Raw genomic sequence first — 18,545 nt, forward strand, 5'->3', positions numbered from 1 at the left:
GAAGCGAGGCCTGTCAGCGTGAGGAGCTTCCAGGAAGGCGCGCCAGGGGCTGTGGGCGGGGCCGTCGGAGGCGGCGCGGGGCGCGTAACTCGCAGGACACCGCCCACCTCCCTGTGGGCGGGGTATCTGAGTGGGTGGGCTATATGCAAATAATCGCGGGGACGCCGGCCAATCATGGGGCGCGCCGAGGTGCCGGCCTGGGACCGGACGCCGGTCGGCGCGCAGGCTCAGGTCGCTGCCGCTTGGAACTTGCGGAGCGATTTTGTCGCCGCTGCCTCGGCCTCGGCCTCGGGAGCGTCCGGCCGCGTGCGACAAACTCGGGTGGGAGCAGGCGGAGGTGCGGCGCGGCCCGGGGCCGCAGCCTTCGCAGGCGCCCGCCGCCAGCCGCGCCTTCGCAGCGAACTCCATGCATCCGGAGCCTGCCCCGCCCCCGAGCAGCAGCAACCCCGAGCTTCCCTTGAGCGGCGGCAGCAGCACCAGCGGCAGCCGCCGGAGCCGCCGCCGCAGCGGGGACGGGGAGCCCTCGGGGGCCCCACCGCTGCCGTCTCCGCCCGCCGTCAGCTACCCGGACTGGATCGGCCAGAGTTACTCCGAGGTGATGAGCCTCAACGAGCACTCGATGCAGGCGCTGTCCTGGCGCAAGCTCTACTTAAGCCGCGCCAAGCTCAAAGCCTCCAGCCGGACCTCGGCTCTGCTCTCCGGCTTCGCCATGGTGAGCTCGGCCGCCCTGCCCTCCTCCCCCCTTCCTGCTTCGGCCGCTCCCGCCCGCAGCCCCGACGGGGCCCACTGTTGGGAGCGGGCTGGGCGTGCCTGGGGTGAGGGGGAAGAGCTGGGATAAGCCGTCGTGAGCGCCGGAGGGGAGCCAGAGGCACTGAGCTGTGAGGGAGAGGTGGACGACCCGAGCGGGATGCCCAGGCGCAGGTGTTTTCAGACGGGCACCTTGTTGCGGTAAAGAGGTTAGGGTCACAAAGTGTTGCTTTTCTAAAGTTGATATGTAAAAAGTCTGAGCTGCGTGTGTTCAGGGGGACAGGTAGAACGCAAAAGGTCTGGTCCACTGAGGAGGACAGGTGTCTGGGGATGGAGATGAGAACCACCCTGTGCCGGGCCCTCCCACACACAGGCTTCTTTATCAAATATTGGAGGGGATTTCCCAATACTTTCCATCTCCCCATACTCCACACATTCTCACTCCCCCTTACCTCGCCCCTCCCCCCCGCATTCTCCAAGATCCTCAGCCTAGGGGTTGACAGCCACTCCCCATCCTCAGTTTCTTCTCCAGAAACTTGCCTCTGAGTCACTGGGTGTGGGGGAGGAGGGTGGGACATGTTCCCCTTGAACGGGCTCTTGCTTGATTAGGAGATAGACATATTTTCCACCCCTCAAGTCCCAGGAAGATGGTACAAGAAGCGTCTGCAAGAGGCGCCCCTGGAGGCTGCAGGTTAGGCCTCAGAAATTAATTCTGGGAATACCTTCAGGCCTGACATCTTGGAGTTGGCCGCAGCAGGGCGCTACATAATAACTACATTATTATCTTTTGGTGACATCAACCTTCATGGATGGGTTTGCCTCCCTCCCCTTCACCAGCACTCCTGCCTCCCCCGCCCCAGAAGTTAGCTAAACCCTTGGCCTTAAGGATGGGAGTGGCTGGCACCCTTGGTGTTTTCTTGGGAAGGGAATGTGTCTGGGTCTCTCTCCCTGTCTTCTGCAAACAAGTGGATCAGTGTGCAACAGTGAGCCTGGATGCATTAGAGGCTCATAGTGGACTGGGCCACTGAAGAAAGGCCAGGAGAGGGAAGACTCCCCTCCCGGCTATGCCACTTGCTGCATGTGTGACCTCAGGCAAATTTCTCTCCCTCTCTCTCTCTCTGAACCATGATTTCTGAAATGGTAAATAAAAACTGTTCTTAAGAAGTTCCACTGGGCGTTTGTGGCACACCCCTTTAATCCCAGCACTCGGGAGGCAGAGGCAGGCAGATCTCTGTGAATTCAAGACCAGCCTGGTCTAAAAAGCTAGTTCCAGGACAGCCTCCAAAGCCACAGAGAAACCCTGTCTGGAAAAACCAAAAAAAGTTCATGGACACCACTGGATGGTAGGGAAGTAAAGGTAGAAGGATCTCTGAGTTTGAAGCCAGCTTGTCAACAGAGTGAGTTCCAGGACTGCCAGGGCTATACAGAGAAATCCTGTCTTTGACGGGTCAAAAAAGTTCTGACATTAAAAATGAAGTTGAAGGAGCATTTTAGTAGAGAAAGAGGGAGAGTTGGGTGTAGCCTATAATCATAGTATTCAGGAGGCAGAGGCAGGAAGCTTGCCCACAAGTTCAAGGCTAGCCTATACATAATTGTAGTAACTTTCAGCCAGGACTACTTATGAAGACTTTGTCTTAGAGAAAATGAAGGGGTAGTTTGTAGTTCAGGCAAAACGATAAAATTCTCTTTTTCTTTTCAAGACAAAGTTTCTCCTTATAGCTCTGGCTGTCCTGGAACTTGATCTGTTTGCAGTCTCAGAGATCCACCTGCCTCTGCCTCCTGAATGCTAGATTCAGAGGTGTGAGCCACTGCTGCCTGGTCTGAGCTAGACATTTTTTATTTTCGATCTTGTGCCAAGCCCTATGCTGGCTAACTCACTCCCAGCAATCTGCTCTGTTTCTTGTCAAGGGGCTTTACCTAGGCCACACAGCTAGTCTGGTAAACAGGACTTGAACCAAGGTCAGCTGGCAACTAGTTGTTTTGTTTTGTTTTGTTTTGTTTTAATTTCTTTTTTTAATTTAATTTTTACAAAATTATAATTTCCCATGTCAATCCCTTCTCCCTCTCTCCCCCTCCCCCCACTAGTTTTTGTTTTTTTTTTGAGACAGGGTTTCTCTGTGTTATAGCCCTGGCTATCCTGGAACTTGCTCACTCTGTAGACCAGGATGGCCTTGAACTCACTGAGATCCACCTGCCTCTGCCTCCCAAGTGCTGGGATTAAAGCCCATCTGCAACTAGTTCTTACTTAAGTACTTTTGCCGCTTGTCACCACAATGCTGTGATAAGTGTCCAGCCAATGGCAGGTAGCACCAGGTCTGGGGAATGAAAAACAAAGCCAGAAAGTTGCTTTGGAAGGTAAAGAGAAAGTTTTACCCTTTGTGGAAGTGAACTACCATCTGTATCCTCTTCCTTCTTCGGGTGACATTCTCCTTCAGTTGACACTTTCCTAGTCTCTCTTATTCTCTCCCTCTGTAAGAGGAGAGACCTCCACTAAAAACAGTGGAGGACTTAAAAGAGTAGCTAATAACCTTGTGTGGGCGTGGCACCTCCACACTGTCAGTCTGGGAATTTTGTTTTCTCAGCCTGGGTGGAGTAGGCCTCAACTCCACAGTAGCATCTCCTACACTCTTCAGACTAGGAAGGGTTGAATCCCAGGACAGCCTCCATTATGAGCAGCAGTTTAGATGGTGACTAAGTACTTGCTGTGAAGCAGGGGTCTCCTAAGACCTCTGGGTGCTGGTCTGAGGTCTGATTGTGCCCTGCCCCCACTACTGACACCCAGCCCTTGAGTGAGCCTCAAGAGAGGAAGGGGTGCTTGGCCACCCCAGTGCCATGGTAACAGAATGACAAGTTTCCTGGATTACTCTTGCTTGGCTTGTGAGTCAGCACAAGTAACTTCCTGCCCCCAGAGGGCTTCCTTCCTGCAGACCTGGAAGAGTGGAGGAGCTGGCATGACCCTTACTCTCTAGGATTAGCCAGGTTGCCTAGAATGCCAAATTCACCTGCTCATCCATAGCTGAGGGTGAGAGAGAGTCTCCCAAGAAGCCTAGGGGAGACTGACCAGTTCTAACTTCATAAAAGAAGAGCAGCTAGGTACCTGTAACATGATGAGGGGAATGTCTTTGAGGTTAGTTTTCTCATATGTAAAGTGGGCAGATCCTAGACGCTTGACTTGAATGAAGATTCATTTACAAGGGCTCATGGCAGGGTGGGAGGGTGAGGGAGGTGGGGAGGGGTGGCGAGCAATTTCAGGATCTGGTGATGTACCCTGTTCTATGATCTGGGGAGACTCAACAAGATACAAAATGAACCTGAACATAGGGTAGATGTGCCTCTTGCAGTGTCCCTGGAGCCAAGAGTGACCTCTGGAACCTACCTTTAGTCTGTCTGTAGGTAAGGTTACCACTCAACAGCGTGGGCCTGACCCTGTCTCTGCATAAGTATCGTGGTGATGATGCATGGTCCACTGAGGAGGGCGGGCTGTAACGTTAGCCTAAGCGGACGATAATTGGGAAGGTCAGCCTGGTGCAGTAAACAAAATGCTTTCCATGACCTGGGATCAATTATTTTTGGATTATCTTCCTCCTCAAGTTCTGCCCGCCAGCCCCCTTTTGTTCCAGGTTCCAGAGCAGGTTAGAAGTTGGCTGAGATTTCTGGGAAAATGAGTTGGAAGGAGGCACTCAAGTCATGAGACATTATTGTGTGTTTATGACATACTCGGAGTTCAGGGAGGCCAGAGATGAGCAAGAAGCTACTGTTACTGCTAAGTACTAACCCCAGAAATGATCGTTAACTGGAGTTGATAAGGCTCTTGCACTAGGCTAGCCACAGCGCAAAAATGCTCTAGAAGTGTCATTATGTCTTCTTCCTACAAGCATAGTTGTCCCCGATGAATGACTTGCCTCAGTGAAGCCCCTTGGTTGGGAAAGCAGCTGGAGCCTTCTGAGTAGCACAGAGAGAACAAGTGTCAGAGAATGGTAAAGGCATAAAGGCCAGGAGCTCTAGGACAGAGAAGTAGAAACAGGGACTGTATCCATCCAGCTGGGATGCCAATCTCAGCCAAGCTCTTCAGTCACTTGGCCTCCTTGGATCTCAGTTATCTTGCCTGTAAAAGGAAGTAATGATAACAGTAACCTGGTTGGTGTAAGGATTTGGTGGGTTGGTATTTACAAATTATAATACCTGCCTTGGTATCTAGGAAACTTGTTTACCCAAGTTTCCATGGTGTGGGGGGCTGTTTTTGAAGAGTTAGCTGAATTAGAAGAATGTGATTCTGACTGAGCCTTGAGAATGGTGGAGTGAGGTTTGGAGAAGAGCCTAGTCGGAGGAACTGGCAAGAGCAGTCACAGGCATCAGTCACCAGGCCTTCAGGGAAAGAAAGGGAGTCTGGTGTGACTGGCATTGTGCCACATACCAACTCATTATGGTGCCACGCATGGTGCTACACACCTTTAAGCCCAGTACTCAGGAAGCGAAAGCAGGTGGATTTGAGTTTGAGGCCAGCCTGGTCTACCGAATGAGACCTTGTCATAAACAAAAGCTCTATGGTAGACGCCCTTGGTTGGTTGTTTAGGAAGTTTGAACTTTTGTGTGGGTAGTAGGGAGCTACCAAAGGTTATTGACAGAGGAGTGGCATGAATAGAGTGGTAGTGATGGTAAAAGTGGTTATTATGCAATCTCTGTTGTGTCTGGAAGAAGCCTGGACCCCTTCTTTCATTCTTGTTTAAACCTCACAGAAGCTCTTCAAAGCATGAAATCCACGCAGGGAAACGAGGACTCTTAGCAGCTCAGATCACCAGTTAGTAGGGCTCAAGTTCTGGTGTGTCTAATTTGGAGCCTTTTCTCTGCTCCCTGCCTTGCCAGTACCCCCTTAGCTGGTGGCTAACCAGGCCTTTGGAGCCTGCCAGATGCCCAATTCTGCATGCAGGATTTGTACGATGGGCTGTGTATAAATGGAACTCTGCTGAATGTCCCAAGAGGAGGCTGATATCTGCCCAGCAGAGAAGCCTTTTGTGAAACTTCGCGAGTGCCTGCGGCATGTCTCTGGAATTCTCAGCTGGGAACAGTGAGGGGCCCTCCCCTTGATGGGTCCCTGACTGGTAAGGAAAACACTCTTCTGAAGTAGATGTCCCAAGGCAACGCTCTATTGATGTGCACTGGGTAGTGATAGAAGATAGTCGGAAGAAAACAGAGTGTGAAGTTAAAATGGAAATTAGCTGATTTCTCTGATGAAACATCTGAGGGCTTTTGATGTGCTTTCAGACAGATAAGACCACAGCCAGACAGTGTTGGTGGTTTTGTTTTGTTTTGTTTTTTAAGAGGATCTTTGTTATTTTTGTTTCTTTGAGATTGTGTCTTTCTATACTCTAGTCTGGCAGGGAGCCCTTAATCTTCCTACCTCGGTGTCCTGAGTGCTGGGATGACCAGCATATGCTATCATGCCTGGTTCAGAAGTCAGGGTTTCTCTGTGTAGCTCTAACTGTCCTGGAACTGACCCTGGTCTCAAACTCAAGAATCCTCCTGCCTCTGCCTCTGCAGTGAGTCCTGGGACTGGAGGCATATGTCACCACACCAGGTGAGAAAAGCATTTTTTAAAATTAATTTTAAGTTATACAAAGTGATGGGTTTTGATGTGGCATTTTCATTCGGGCATGATTATACTTTGCTCTGATCAGTCCCCCTCCCCATTAGGGAGGATTCTTGTATGTAACTGTTATTTGATAATCACCTTTGGGGAATGTTAGTGTAACCTTAGGGTCAGCCAACTTTTTCTGTCAGGGCAGTGTGGTTTTCCAGGTAACTATTGCATTCTGTCGTTGGCCTTCGATGATATGTAAATTGATGGTGTGATCAGTAGAGGGGTGTAGGCCTATAAAAACCTCATGGAAAGCCCCAGTCTGAGGGCCCTAGTCGATCAACCTTTGGTCTGAACTTTGGTCTGTAAGCACCACTAAAACTTGTTAGAGAGCCTTACTTATTTTTATTTGTTTAGTTTTGAGACAAGATCTCACTATGCAGCCCTGGCTAGCCTGGAGCTAACTATGTAGGCCTCTATAGCAAGTTCCAGGACATCAAGATCTATAGGATAGAGAGACCCTGTCACAAAACAAAACCAAAAATATGAGTGTGGACACCAAGATCTCCATCCCCAGAAAAATGGATGTGCTTCTCCTTCATTTTTTTCAGGAGCCAGCTAGGGGGTCCAGCACACCCCACCCTGACCCAAGTATCATGTGGTGGTCCTTCTGCACCTGCCCTCTTGGATTGAGGAAGACTGAATACCAACCCTTTAGGAGGGTTTGCCCTGGAGTGGCGGGGGAGGGTTGGGACAGGTTTGATTTCCTACAGTACTGACTCTCCTTCAGAATGGGAGGTGATAACTACCATCTCAGGAATTCTCAGTAAAAATTTTAATACTTGAACTACAAGGGGAGAGGACGGAAGTGAGCACAAGCTTGTAAGGATGGACTGCATTGGCGGGCTTCAGGAGTAAGTGGTGCTCAGTGGAACTTTTGTTTCTGTTTCATAAAAAAGAGTGCATGTCTATTTTTAGAAACATTTCGAGTACTGGACTGCCGTGGTCAAGAGAGTTTGTAAACCATGGGACTGGATTCAGATCTCTCTCAGTAGAGGGTCTGCATTTGGGATGGAGTTAGCAGATGAAGACAACTCAGTGAAACACGTGTGACTGAGGCTTGGGGGTCTCCCCACGGCTGCAGCTATCTGGAAGATAACTGACTGGAGGAGCTGGGTGGGGGGAAAGCCATGTTTCCCACTGTGGGAGAGGGGTTGGGAATAGCAAGGGACGGGGCTCTCTAAAGTACCGGGATTGCCAGGTGCTCAGGGTCTCCATGGAGCCCAGCAGGAAGGTAAGAGGTGGTTGGTGTTCAAGTGAGGTGGGCACATGCCTGGCCAGGTCAGCTGGGCCTTACCAGGATCGATAATCTTCAGCCTTTGCTTCAGATCTAGGATCCCCAATATCTCCTGTGAGGCTCCGTAGACTGGTGTGACTTGGGGCCTGTGGTCTAGCCCTTCTGTCCCGTTAGGCCCTGTCCAGCTGGGTTTGTGGAGGCCTGCTGGCTGGCTAGGAGCTGTTTATTTTGGGTTAACAGTCCTGCTCCCTGCTATATTTACCTTGTGAAGCTGCATGCAATCTGATCTGATGTGCTCTCTCTGGGACACTGCTGAGGCCCCGGATGTCAGCTGCCAGATTCTGCCAGGCCTCCCCTGACTTACTCCCTGACCCTGTGGGACATAACCCTGGTGGGAATCATACTGGAAGATGACTCTTATGCCTGTGAACAGTTTTCATCAGGGTTCATGATTTATGGCAGCCACCCCTTACTCCTCATTCAAAATCATTTCTTGTGTGTAGCCTGTGGCATTGAACTTGGTCCTACATGTGGCAATGGTGCATATGGCCAGCCTGTGTTGGACTTCCAGGAATGGTAGATGAGGGAAATGGGGTTTCTTCCAGAACACAGCGGGCAGCAGGCCCTTCCTCTTCCTTGGGGACGTCAGCCTTCTCTCAGCCTCACAAGGCTGTGAGGATACTGACTTTTGGTGTCCCTAGACCATGTGTGCCTCAGCTAGGTTTTATGGCCCTGGTGGTGCTGTCCTGCAGAGATGGTCACTTGGCCAGGTCTTGGGTGGAGTACACTTGCCTCAAATGCCCACATCAGGGGGACAGCTAGTGCTGTCTCAGAAAGAGACACACCAGGCTCCTAGTGAGAAATAGTGTGCAGGCCTGGGGAGTCCACCCCTTTCCTCTCCCACTTCTAGCTCTTTGTTTTTCTTTTTAACTAAGATTTATTGAGCTTCTCCTGTGGCTGCTGTGCTAAACATTTACATATCAAAACCTCATTTAACCTCAGCAACGACCAAGGCGCACCCTCATTACACACAGGCTTTAGAGTGGCTATGAGTTCCCCCTATCCTACCCTAGGACAGGATAGCTTCCTTTCTGCAATGGATCTCATTTCTCTGAGCCAGTTTCCTTATTTAAAAATGAGTAATGAATGTGTCTTGTCTGTCTGTCTTTCTGTGTGTATGCTCATGGGCCTCACCACACTAGGCTAGGATGCTCCTGCTGAGCTACAGCCTCTGCACAACAATGATAACAACTATTGATACTCTATAAACTTTATCATAAGTCGGGTCATGTTTAAAGGGTATTTTGTGCTCACTAGCTCTGGAAATTCATACCAGTCATAAGCAGGCCTCCATTTTATGAATGCCAAAACTGGGGTGTGGAAGAGTTTAAATACTTGTCCGGATCACCAGCCTTGTAAGCTGAAGCACAGGTTTCACATTCAGCTTGTGTTGTGGGTCTGTGTGCTGAACACTACAGAGGGGAGTGGTGTGGCATGTGGAGGTTTCTGGGGTGCAGAAGAGCACACAAACCTGACCATAAATACCCCCAACACCAGACCCACAGAACAGTTCTGCACATTCCCCTACACCCCAGTGTACCTGGGGCTACTCCACCAGCCTCCCCTACTTGTCCTTTCTCAGGTTTCAGGTTCCCAGACTGGCAGACAAAAACAGGAAGAGGAAGTATGGGGGTGGGGAGGTGGCAGGAGGTGTTGCTGCTGAGGGTACTGACCTTTTCCAGGTAGGAATAGTGACTGGGTCAGAGCCTTAGGATGTGCCTTGCCTTGCTGTGGTGTTCCTGTCTCTCACCCGCATGCACTGAGTTGCCTGGCTATCTTGCCCGCATGGGCTCAGAATAATTCTCAGGGTTGGCATTAGGCCACCAGGGAATCTTAACAACGGTCAAAATCCTCATGGCAGTGCCCCAAATTTACATGAACTTGAAACATCTCATATAATTCTCAGGCGGGAGCATCCTTATCCTTGCTAGTTGTGGCAATTCTTAGGCAAAAGCCTTTAAATCGTGCTGAAATGTTCTGAAAAGTCTTGGGAATATATAAACTGGGCTGTTTCACTGCTGGCATCCACTCCTTTCCTGAGATTCTTGGGCTATCTCTGCTCTGAACGTAGTCTCACCCCTCCAGTCTTACAGAGAGAGTTGGGTATGGACCAAAACTCGAGACTTGATGGCTCTGACTTGAGAGCCAGGTCCAGGGCTGACCTGCCTCTCCCTCCAGCAGGAGGGTAGGAACCACAGGATTTCAGGTAGACAGGTTTGGGAATGAAGGTTTAAAACTAAGTACTAATAAAACCCATTTTTACTGGTTTCACTGTGCCCCCCACAAAACAAGTATTTGGTATGGATTAACTCAGACAAAACCCACCCCATTTACCATTTTGTTTTATTAAAGACTGGGTCTCGTAGCTCAGGCTGTCCAACTCGCCATGTAGCAAAGGATGACCTTGAACTTCTCATCCTCTTGCCTCTGGTTTCCCAGTGCTGAGATTATAGGCATGAACCACCACACATAGTTTATAACAGTGTTGGGGACTGGACAGAGGGATTCGTGCTTGGGAATGTACTGGGTTACATTCCCCAGCCTCCCTTCATGATAGTGTCATTTCCCATCTCTGTTGTCCTTGATCCTCCAGCCCACATGGGCAGACCCTGGCAATGTACCCAATTGCCTGTTGCTCCTGGCCCAAATCTGATGAGCTGGCTCCTTTACATGAGGGTGATTTGCAAGACCCAGAATGCCCCTGGTAACCCCAAATCCACGAAACTTGGAAGCGACTGGTGTGAGAGTCTTGGCCCTGATGGAGACAGCCCTGGGGCTTGCTGGCTGTCGAGCCAGACAAGATACTGTGTTGAGCCTGTGTGTACCAAGAAGCCTCTCAGTTCCTTGTTGGCCTGTGCATTTTGTTCTTAGAATGGGCCAAGATGTGACATGGGAAGACCATCACATCCATCTCCAGCTTCTAACCTGTTCCTTGTCCCCAGAGCAGGACATGAAATAGAGTCCTGTTTTGATATAACAGTGAGGGTCCAAATGGAATAGTGGATTTTTTTTTTTTTTTCAGACAAGGTTTCTCTGGGTAGCTTTGGCTGTCCTGGAACTTTCTCTGTAGACCAGGCTGGCCTCGAACTCTCAGAGATCTGCCTGTCTCTGCCTCCTAAGTGCTTGGATTAAAGGTGTGTGCCACCACTGTCCAGTGATTTTTTTTAAAATTTATTTTATGTGCATTGGTGTGAAGGTGTCAGATTCCCTGGAACTAGAGTTATAGTTGTGAGCTGCCATGTGGGTGCTGGGAATTGAACCCAGGTCCTCTGTAAAAGCAGCCAGTGCTCTTCACTGCTGAGCCATCTCTCCAGCCCTGATTTATTATTTATCCATTTGGTTTCTTGAGTCAGGGTTTCTTTGTGTAGTCTTGGCTGTCCTGGTATTATCTCTATAGACCAGGCTGGCCTCTAACTCACAGAGACCCACCTCTTGTGTCTCCCAAGTGTTGGGATCAAAGGCTGTTTGGCCATTTTTTTTTTCAATGTATTTTAAAGTTTTCTTGGTCTGCAGAAATAGTGAAGCAGGTAAAGAGGTAAAGGTGCCTGCTGCCAGGCTGGGTGTGGTGGCGCACGCCTTTGATCCCAGCACTCAGGAGGCAGAGGCAGGTGGATCTCAGTGAGTTCAAGGCCAGCCTGGTGTACAGAGTGAGTTCCAGGACTCCAAAGCAATACAGAGAATCCCTGCCTTGAAAAACAAAACAAAAGTGCCTGCTGCCAAGATTGACGACCTGAGTTTGATTCCCCAGGATCCACATGAGAGAAGGAAAGAACAGAGGAAAGGCAGAGACAGGTGGATCTCAAGGCCAGCCTGGTCTACAGAACGAGTTACAAGACAACCAGGGCTACACAGAGGGATCCTGTTGAAAAAAAAAGCACAAAAAAATTACAGTATGCATGATACTTTACTGCACCATTTTCACTATGATCAACACTGACAATGGCAGCGTTCCCATTTGGAAGATGTTTACTGTACACCGTAGCTCTCAGTTGTTAAATATCTATGAATTAATAGGTCACACCTATTTTCTATATATGTTAAGGCTCCGAGACACTGACTTCCTAAGATCACAGAGCTAATGGATCCATGCTTACTGTCCTCATCAGTAGTTTTTGCTATTTCTCTACCCACAGTGGGTAGACTTTCTCATTCCCAGAAACAGAGACTCTGCGAGGCCAAGTGACAGGTCTGGTGAGAAGGGAAATCGGATTTGGCATGCCACTCACTTCCCTGTCCCCCTCTCCTAGGTGGCGATGGTAGAAGTCCAGCTGGATACAGACCATGACTATCCACCAGGGCTTCTCATTGTCTTCAGTGCCTGTACCACGGTGCTGGTGGCCGTGCACCTCTTTGCACTCATGATCAGTACCTGCATTCTCCCCAACATCGAGGCTGTGAGTAATGTCCACAACCTCAACTCGGTCAAAGAGTCCCCCCACGAGCGCATGCACCGCCACATCGAGCTGGCCTGGGCCTTCTCTACGGTCATCGGGACGTTGCTCTTCCTGGCTGAGGTCGTGCTGCTCTGCTGGGTCAAGTTCTTACCCCTCAAGAGACACTCAGGCCAGCCAAGCCCCACTAAGCGCCCTCCTGAACCAGCTGTCGTCGCCAACAGCAGCAGTGGCATCACCCCGGGTGAGGCGGCGGCCATCGCCTCCACTGCCATCATGGTCCCCTGTGGCCTGGTTTTTATCGTCTTTGCTGTTCACTTCTACCGTTCACTGGTCAGCCATAAGACGGACCGGCAGTTCCAGGAGCTCAACGAGCTGGCAGAGTTTGCCCGCTTGCAGGACCAGCTGGACCACAGAGGGGACCATTCCCTGACACCTGGCACCCATTATGCCTGAGTCCTCGCCTTCCCACTGGCCTGTGGAGCTTCACCTTACGCCCTTCCCCATGACCTTGTCCTGGCCCAGACTGGAGGACAGCCTGCACAGGCGACTGGGCTTTACCGGGGCAGAGTGTGGAGGGAAGAGGTTTAAAAAAAAAAAAAAAATCACTGCACTTTGAGACTTTCTTCTGTGAGAATAAGCACTCCCTGTTCTTCCAGCTCTGGGTCCCTTCCTGGTAGGATGTGGGGGGACTGTGTGGGACAGATGCTCTCTTTGTCCTTTCTCCTCCCCCGCACCAGTGCCACCCGGATGCTTCCTGTCCTGTCCTCCTCAGCCTCCTTCCCAGTTTATGGGGTGTGTGTGTGTGTGTGTGTGTGTGTGTGTGTGTGTGTGTGTGTGTGTAATGCATAAAATATACTCACAAGGGACACCTCTTCCTCGTGTCTGTTTGTTGGGTCTGGACTGCCTGATAGGATGTTCCAGTCAGGTGGGCCACAAAACAGTCTTTAAAAATTTAGAGAAGGGGCTCAGGGACAGAACGCTAGCCTGATATAGCCAAAGCCTTGGGCTCAGTCCACCAACTCTACAAAAACTATGTTGCTGGGCATAGAACCCAGGAACTTGACCAGGCACTCTCCCACTGAGCTATATTCCAAGTCATGTTTGGAGATTTTCTTCTCAAAAGAAACCTTCATGGGCAGTAGTTAAAATGTGTACCCATTTGTTTCTTTTGGAAGTAGTTATAAAGGAGTCAGAAACTGGTGTACACAAACTGAGCCACTGATTCTAGGGGAAATTCAAAGTTAGTCACAATATTTTTGTTTCATGATTAAGATGTTACATTGAGCTGGGTGTTGGTGGCGCATGCCTTTAATCCCAGCACTCGGGAGGTAGAGGCAAGTGGATCTCTGTGAGTTCGAGACCAGCCTGGTCTACAAGAGCTAGTTCTAGGACAGCCTCCAAAGCCACAGAGAGACCCTGTCTCCAAAAACAAAAACAACAACAACCAAAGATGTTACACTGTATTAGGTGTAATTGAATTTAAAGAATATGTATTTTGCAGGGTAGGAGAGATGGCACAGTGGTTAAGAGCACTCGGCTGCTATTCCAGAAGAATATTGTGTGTGATGTCTAGCATCTATGTTGCAGCTCACAATTATCTGTAACTTCAGTTCCAGGAGATCAGCATCCTCTTCTGGCCTTTATGGGGACTTGTCACACATGTGGTTCCGAGACATACAGGCAACACTCACACACATAAAACATTTTAAGAGAGACCTGGGAGGTGGTGGTGCATGCCTTTGATTCTTTAATCCCAGTGCTCTGGAGTCAGTGCTCTGAGTTAGAGGCCAGCCTGGTCTACAGATTGAGTTCCAGGACAGCCAAGGCTACACAGAGAAACCTTGTATCAAAAAAAGGTTTCATGTAGCTCAGGCTAGCCACGAAGTTGCTGTGTAGTGGAGGATTACCTTGAATGGCTGATACTGCTCTGTCTGAGATGACAGGTATACTGCCATAGCGGGTGTCATGCAGAGCTGGGGAACAAACAAATCCAGAGCCCCACCCCCACCCCCAGAATGGTGAACAGGTTCTCTAGGAACTGAGTGACATCCCTATAGCAACATGAACATTGTTTTAAAGTGCTTGTGTGAGTGCCTACATTGATGTATGTGTGGGTGCCACAGGCATGAATGATGGTCAGAAGAGGGTGTCACATCGTCTGAGAACTGAACTTAGAGGCAGTTGTAAACCACCATGTCAGTGCTGGGAACAAAATGTGGATGGGTGTTCTGTGAGAGCAGCTGGTTGTTTTGTCACCCAGCCATCTGTCCCACTCAGATATATATATATATATATTTTTTTTTTTTCAAGTGCCCAGACTTGTGTTTTTACAGAATGCCTTGTTAGTTTAGCTTCTCTTGATATTTTTTCATGGTTATAATCAGATTGTGCATTTTGGCAGGAATAGTCTGAGGTTGTGTCAATCCATCTGAAACAACAAACTAAGGCTAGTTAGCCATTATGTGTGGGATGTACTAAGAACCAAGCGGTGCTCATTGGACCCTCGCATTCTCAGCATGATAGTTTTCACTGAGCAGGAAACAAAATTGATGCTCAAGAAAGTTAATGTAGCAGGCCTTTGTGTGACCAGGTAGTGGGGTGAAAAGGGGCAACTTAGAGCATTTATCTCAGCTACTTGGTCTCAGAGATGTCAGTCCATCTTGATGGAGAGGGTATGACAAAGACATCAGTTCATGTCACAGCAGAGAAGAGTCAAACAAGGGGACCTAGGAAGTGACCACAGCAAGATACAGTCCCTGAGGATACACATCCAGTGACCTTGTCAAGTGCTACCTCCCATGTTTCACCACCTCCCAATAATGCTGTCGCACAAGCCATAGAGGAATGACTCCCTGCCATTGATCAGGTCAGAGGCCTTGTGAGCTAAGTCTTTGGAAATGCTTGCACAGCCCCCAAGGTGCTTTACTAATCCCCTGGGTTTTTCCTAATCCAGTCAAGTTGACAGTGAAGATTAACTATCTATCACAAATAACTTGCCAGGACTCAAACTCAGAAAATGGCTCAGAGTTCAGGGCCTCGAAAGAATCTTACTCAGCAAGTTTTGGCATTGCTTGAAGAATGGGAAGGCCCAGGGTCCTGGGCCTGCATTGCAGAGCTACAATGAGCAGGTACTGAGTTTTAGCCACCACTACCTAGGACCTATCTTTGTCACGGTCGCCACCACTCCCTCTTGTTTGTCACACTAGGCCACTTGATGTGACTTCCCTTGGCTGTTAGATGGCTCAGCAGGAAAAGGCGCTGCCCCAAGTTTGACCACCTAAGTACATTCCCCAGACCTCCACACATGCAACATGGAACTTGGACACACAGCCACACACAATAAATGCCATTTTTAAGACATTACTTACCTGACTCCCACAGGCCCTGAGTTTGAGATATGTCTGTCCTGGAACTGTAATATATAAAGTGGTTTTGTTTGCCTTCTTTCTAATGGTGCTGAGACTCAAACCTAGGGCATTATGCATAATAAACATCTTACTACTGCTATATCCCTAGACCCTATAAAGTAGTTTGGGGGCCTAGTGTTTGTCCTGCTCCCATCACACTGCATCCACCTTGCATCTCAACATCTTATACACCAGGACCATCCTCAAGAGATGCTGAGTACACCTGGGGAGGGTCCCCAGTGCTACCTCTGCTCGCCAGAGAAGCCTGGATATCACTTGCATATTAAGTCACCTTCCTGCTTCTGCAGAACCCCAGGATCCTGCTAGAATCAGTCCTGGACGTTGACTGAAGTCTAATGTTTTGTTTCCTGAATGTGTCTGGATTAAGAAACACCAGGCTGACTTATAGAATGTAGATCCCCAAACATCACCATCCCCTATGAGCTGATGCAGGTTGACAAGTTGGTCTGGGTATGTTTCTAGAATAGATTTCTAACAAGTACCCAGGCACCTTGAGTAAATACTCCTTGAGAGCTTAGGCTCAGAGCTGAGGCGTAGCCCGGTGGTAAAGCATTTGCTTAGCTTACCACAGGCTTTGTGTTCCATCCCAACACCAAAGGAGATGATTAAATAAAAGCATGGTCTCCATGCTTCGGCTTTATTTTTATTTGGGGTACAGTGGATTATTCACTTGCTTCCAGATTCAACAGTCAAAAGTTGTTCTTAAGCCAGGCAATGGTGATGGCACACTCTTTTAATCTCAGCACTCAGGAGGCAGAGGCAGGCAGATTTCTGAGTTCAAGGCCAGCCTGGTCTACAGAGTGAGTTCCAGGACAGCCAAGGTTATACAGAGAAACCCTGTCTGGGGTGGGGTGGGGAGAACATGGGATGGGACATGATTTGTTCTTCAATACTGTTCCCAAGTCCCCAGTTGTCTCCAGAAGTGACCACTGTTGCCTGTTTATTGCTTTTATAAACAAATGTATTCTCAATCCCCACGGCTTTGTTTTGTTTTTGTTTTTTGAGACAGAGTTTCTCTGTTGTTTTGGAGCCTGACCAGGTTGGCCTCGAACTCACAGAGATCCACCTGCCTCTGCCTCCTGAGTGCTGGGATTAAAGGCATGTGCCAGCAACGCCTGGCTCCCTACGGCTTTTTTGAGGCAGGGTGTCTATGTAGACCAGGCTGGCTTCGCAGAGTTCTGCCTGTCTTTGCCTCCCAAATGCTAGGATTAAAGGTGTACACCACCTTTTATCTATACACTGTCTAAGAATATAGAGAACTGGGTTAGAGAGATGGCTCAGCAGGTAAGAGCATTTGCTATTCTGCCAGAGGACCCTGTTTAGATTCTCCACACCCATGTGGTAGCTCACAACCATTTGTAACTCCTTCTTGAGCACCAGGCATGCATATGGTACACATACATGCAGGCATACACAAAAATAACTTAAAGGAATATATACCCCTGAGCAATGGTGGTGCACACTTTTGATCCCAGCACTTGGGAGGCAGAAGCAGACAGATCTCTTAGTTCAAAGCCAGCCTGGTCTACAAAGTGAGTTCCCGGACAGCTAGGGCTACAAAGAGAAACCCTGTCTCCAAAAACCAAAACAATAAGATTAGGCAAGTATTAACTTGGGGGCTTACAACCTGTTTCTTCTAAGATAGCAGAGAAAGACTATACTTTCAGGGATCTTTTTTTGTTTGTTTGGTTTTTGGTTTTTCGAGACAGGGTTTCTCTGTGTGGCTTTAGAGCCTATCCTGGCACTCGCTCTGGAGACCAGGCTGGCCTCGAACTCACAGAGATTCACCTGCCTCTGCCTCCCAAGTGCTGGGATTAAAGGTGTGTGCCACCAACACCCGGCGTCAGGGATCATTTCTATAGTTCATTACTAAAATAGAAGAGAGCCATAGGTCACCTCACAGATTATGGAGTCACGAGAGGCAACTGAAGCTGTCCACACAGAGCCTGGTACAGAGTAAGCATTTAGCACCTGTAGTTATGTTGATCCTACATGCTGGAGTCAATACCACATACCTTGAAGCAAGTCATCATACTTAGAATTTAGGGGCAAAGAGAACCTCATAATGTCAGTGTGTGCTTTTCTGGTTTTTTTGGTTTGGTTTGGTTTTTTAAGACAGGGTTTCCTCTGTATAGCTTTGGAGCCTGTCCTGGAACTTGCTCTGTAGACCAGGCTTGCCTTAAACTCTCAGAGAGCTGCCCGCCCCTGCCTCTGCTTCCCCAGTGCTAGGATTAAAGGTGTGCACCACCACAGTCCATCGAGCTTTTCTGTTTTGTTGAAGCTCTCCTTGTACTCACTATTAAGTCCAGGCGGTGTCAAGTCCTCTTTTTTGGGGGAGGGGGCAGTGGCGGTGTTTCGAGACAGGGTTTCTCTGTATTGTTTTGGAGGCTGTCCTGAAACTAGTTCTGTAAACCAGGCTGGCCTCAAACTCACAGAGATCCACCAGCTTCTGCCTCCCAAGCCCTGGGATGAAAGGCGTGCACCACCAACGCCCTGCTGGTGTCAAGCCCTTAATGATTCCCTTCACTCCATCCCCAGAGTTTACTAGGATTACAGGTGTGAGCCACCATGCCTCACTAATTTTGGGGCATTTGCTGAGAGCTTTACAGAGCTGAATCATTCCTTTGTAGTCTGTTACAATGTAACAATGAAGGCAGAGACAGATGAATCTCTGAGTTCCAGGCCAGTTTGATCTACAAAGGAGTTCTAGGACAGCCAGAGCTGTTACACAGAGAAACCTCCTCTTGGGAAATCAAACAAGCAAACAAAAAAATTAGAAAGCATAGCACGTTTAACAGCATCCCTGCTCTTAAGATTTCAGTAGCAGTCTTCTCTGTCCACCATGACAACCAGAGTGTCTCCCAGCATAACTAAATGTCCCCAAGGAGCTAGGGGAGAGCAAGAATCCTAGGTGGTTTTAAACCACTGTCTTTTTAACCACAAGATTTCACAATGCTGCCTCTACTTAGTGTGTAGCCCAGGCTGGCCTCAAGCTTAGAGATTCAACTGCCTCTGCTTCCAAGTACCTGTTATTTAGGGCACCA

At 49.0% G+C, this 18,545-nt stretch overlaps 1 protein-coding gene across 1 annotated transcript; it reads left to right on the forward strand.

Annotated features, from left to right (window-relative positions):
* Nucleotides 1–258: 258 nt before the first annotated feature.
* Nucleotides 259–16,472, forward strand: Orai1 (ORAI calcium release-activated calcium modulator 1). Its single transcript, XM_027414012.2, has 2 exons — nucleotides 259–712; nucleotides 11,927–16,472. Exons 1-2 carry the CDS (start codon nucleotides 407–409, stop codon nucleotides 12,524–12,526), a joined length of 906 nt encoding a protein of 301 aa, XP_027269813.1. The 5' UTR covers nucleotides 259–406; the 3' UTR covers nucleotides 12,527–16,472.
* Nucleotides 16,473–18,545: the final 2,073 nt, after the last annotated feature.

The sequence above is a fragment of the Cricetulus griseus genome, chromosome 4 (genome assembly GCF_003668045.3).
Source record: "Cricetulus griseus strain 17A/GY chromosome 4, alternate assembly CriGri-PICRH-1.0, whole genome shotgun sequence".
Lineage (NCBI taxonomy): Eukaryota > Metazoa > Chordata > Mammalia > Rodentia > Cricetidae > Cricetulus > Cricetulus griseus.

Excerpts from the sequence above, each read along its gene's own strand:
- Orai1 (XM_027414012.2), top strand. The coding sequence starts at position 407 with ATGCATCCGGAGCCTGCCCCGCCCCCGAGCAGCAGCAACCCCGAGCTT. Across the intron at positions 713-11,926 it reads TGCTCTCCGGCTTCGCCATG|GTGGCGATGGTAGAAGTCCA; the intron begins GTGAGCTCGGCC and ends CCCCTCTCCTAG.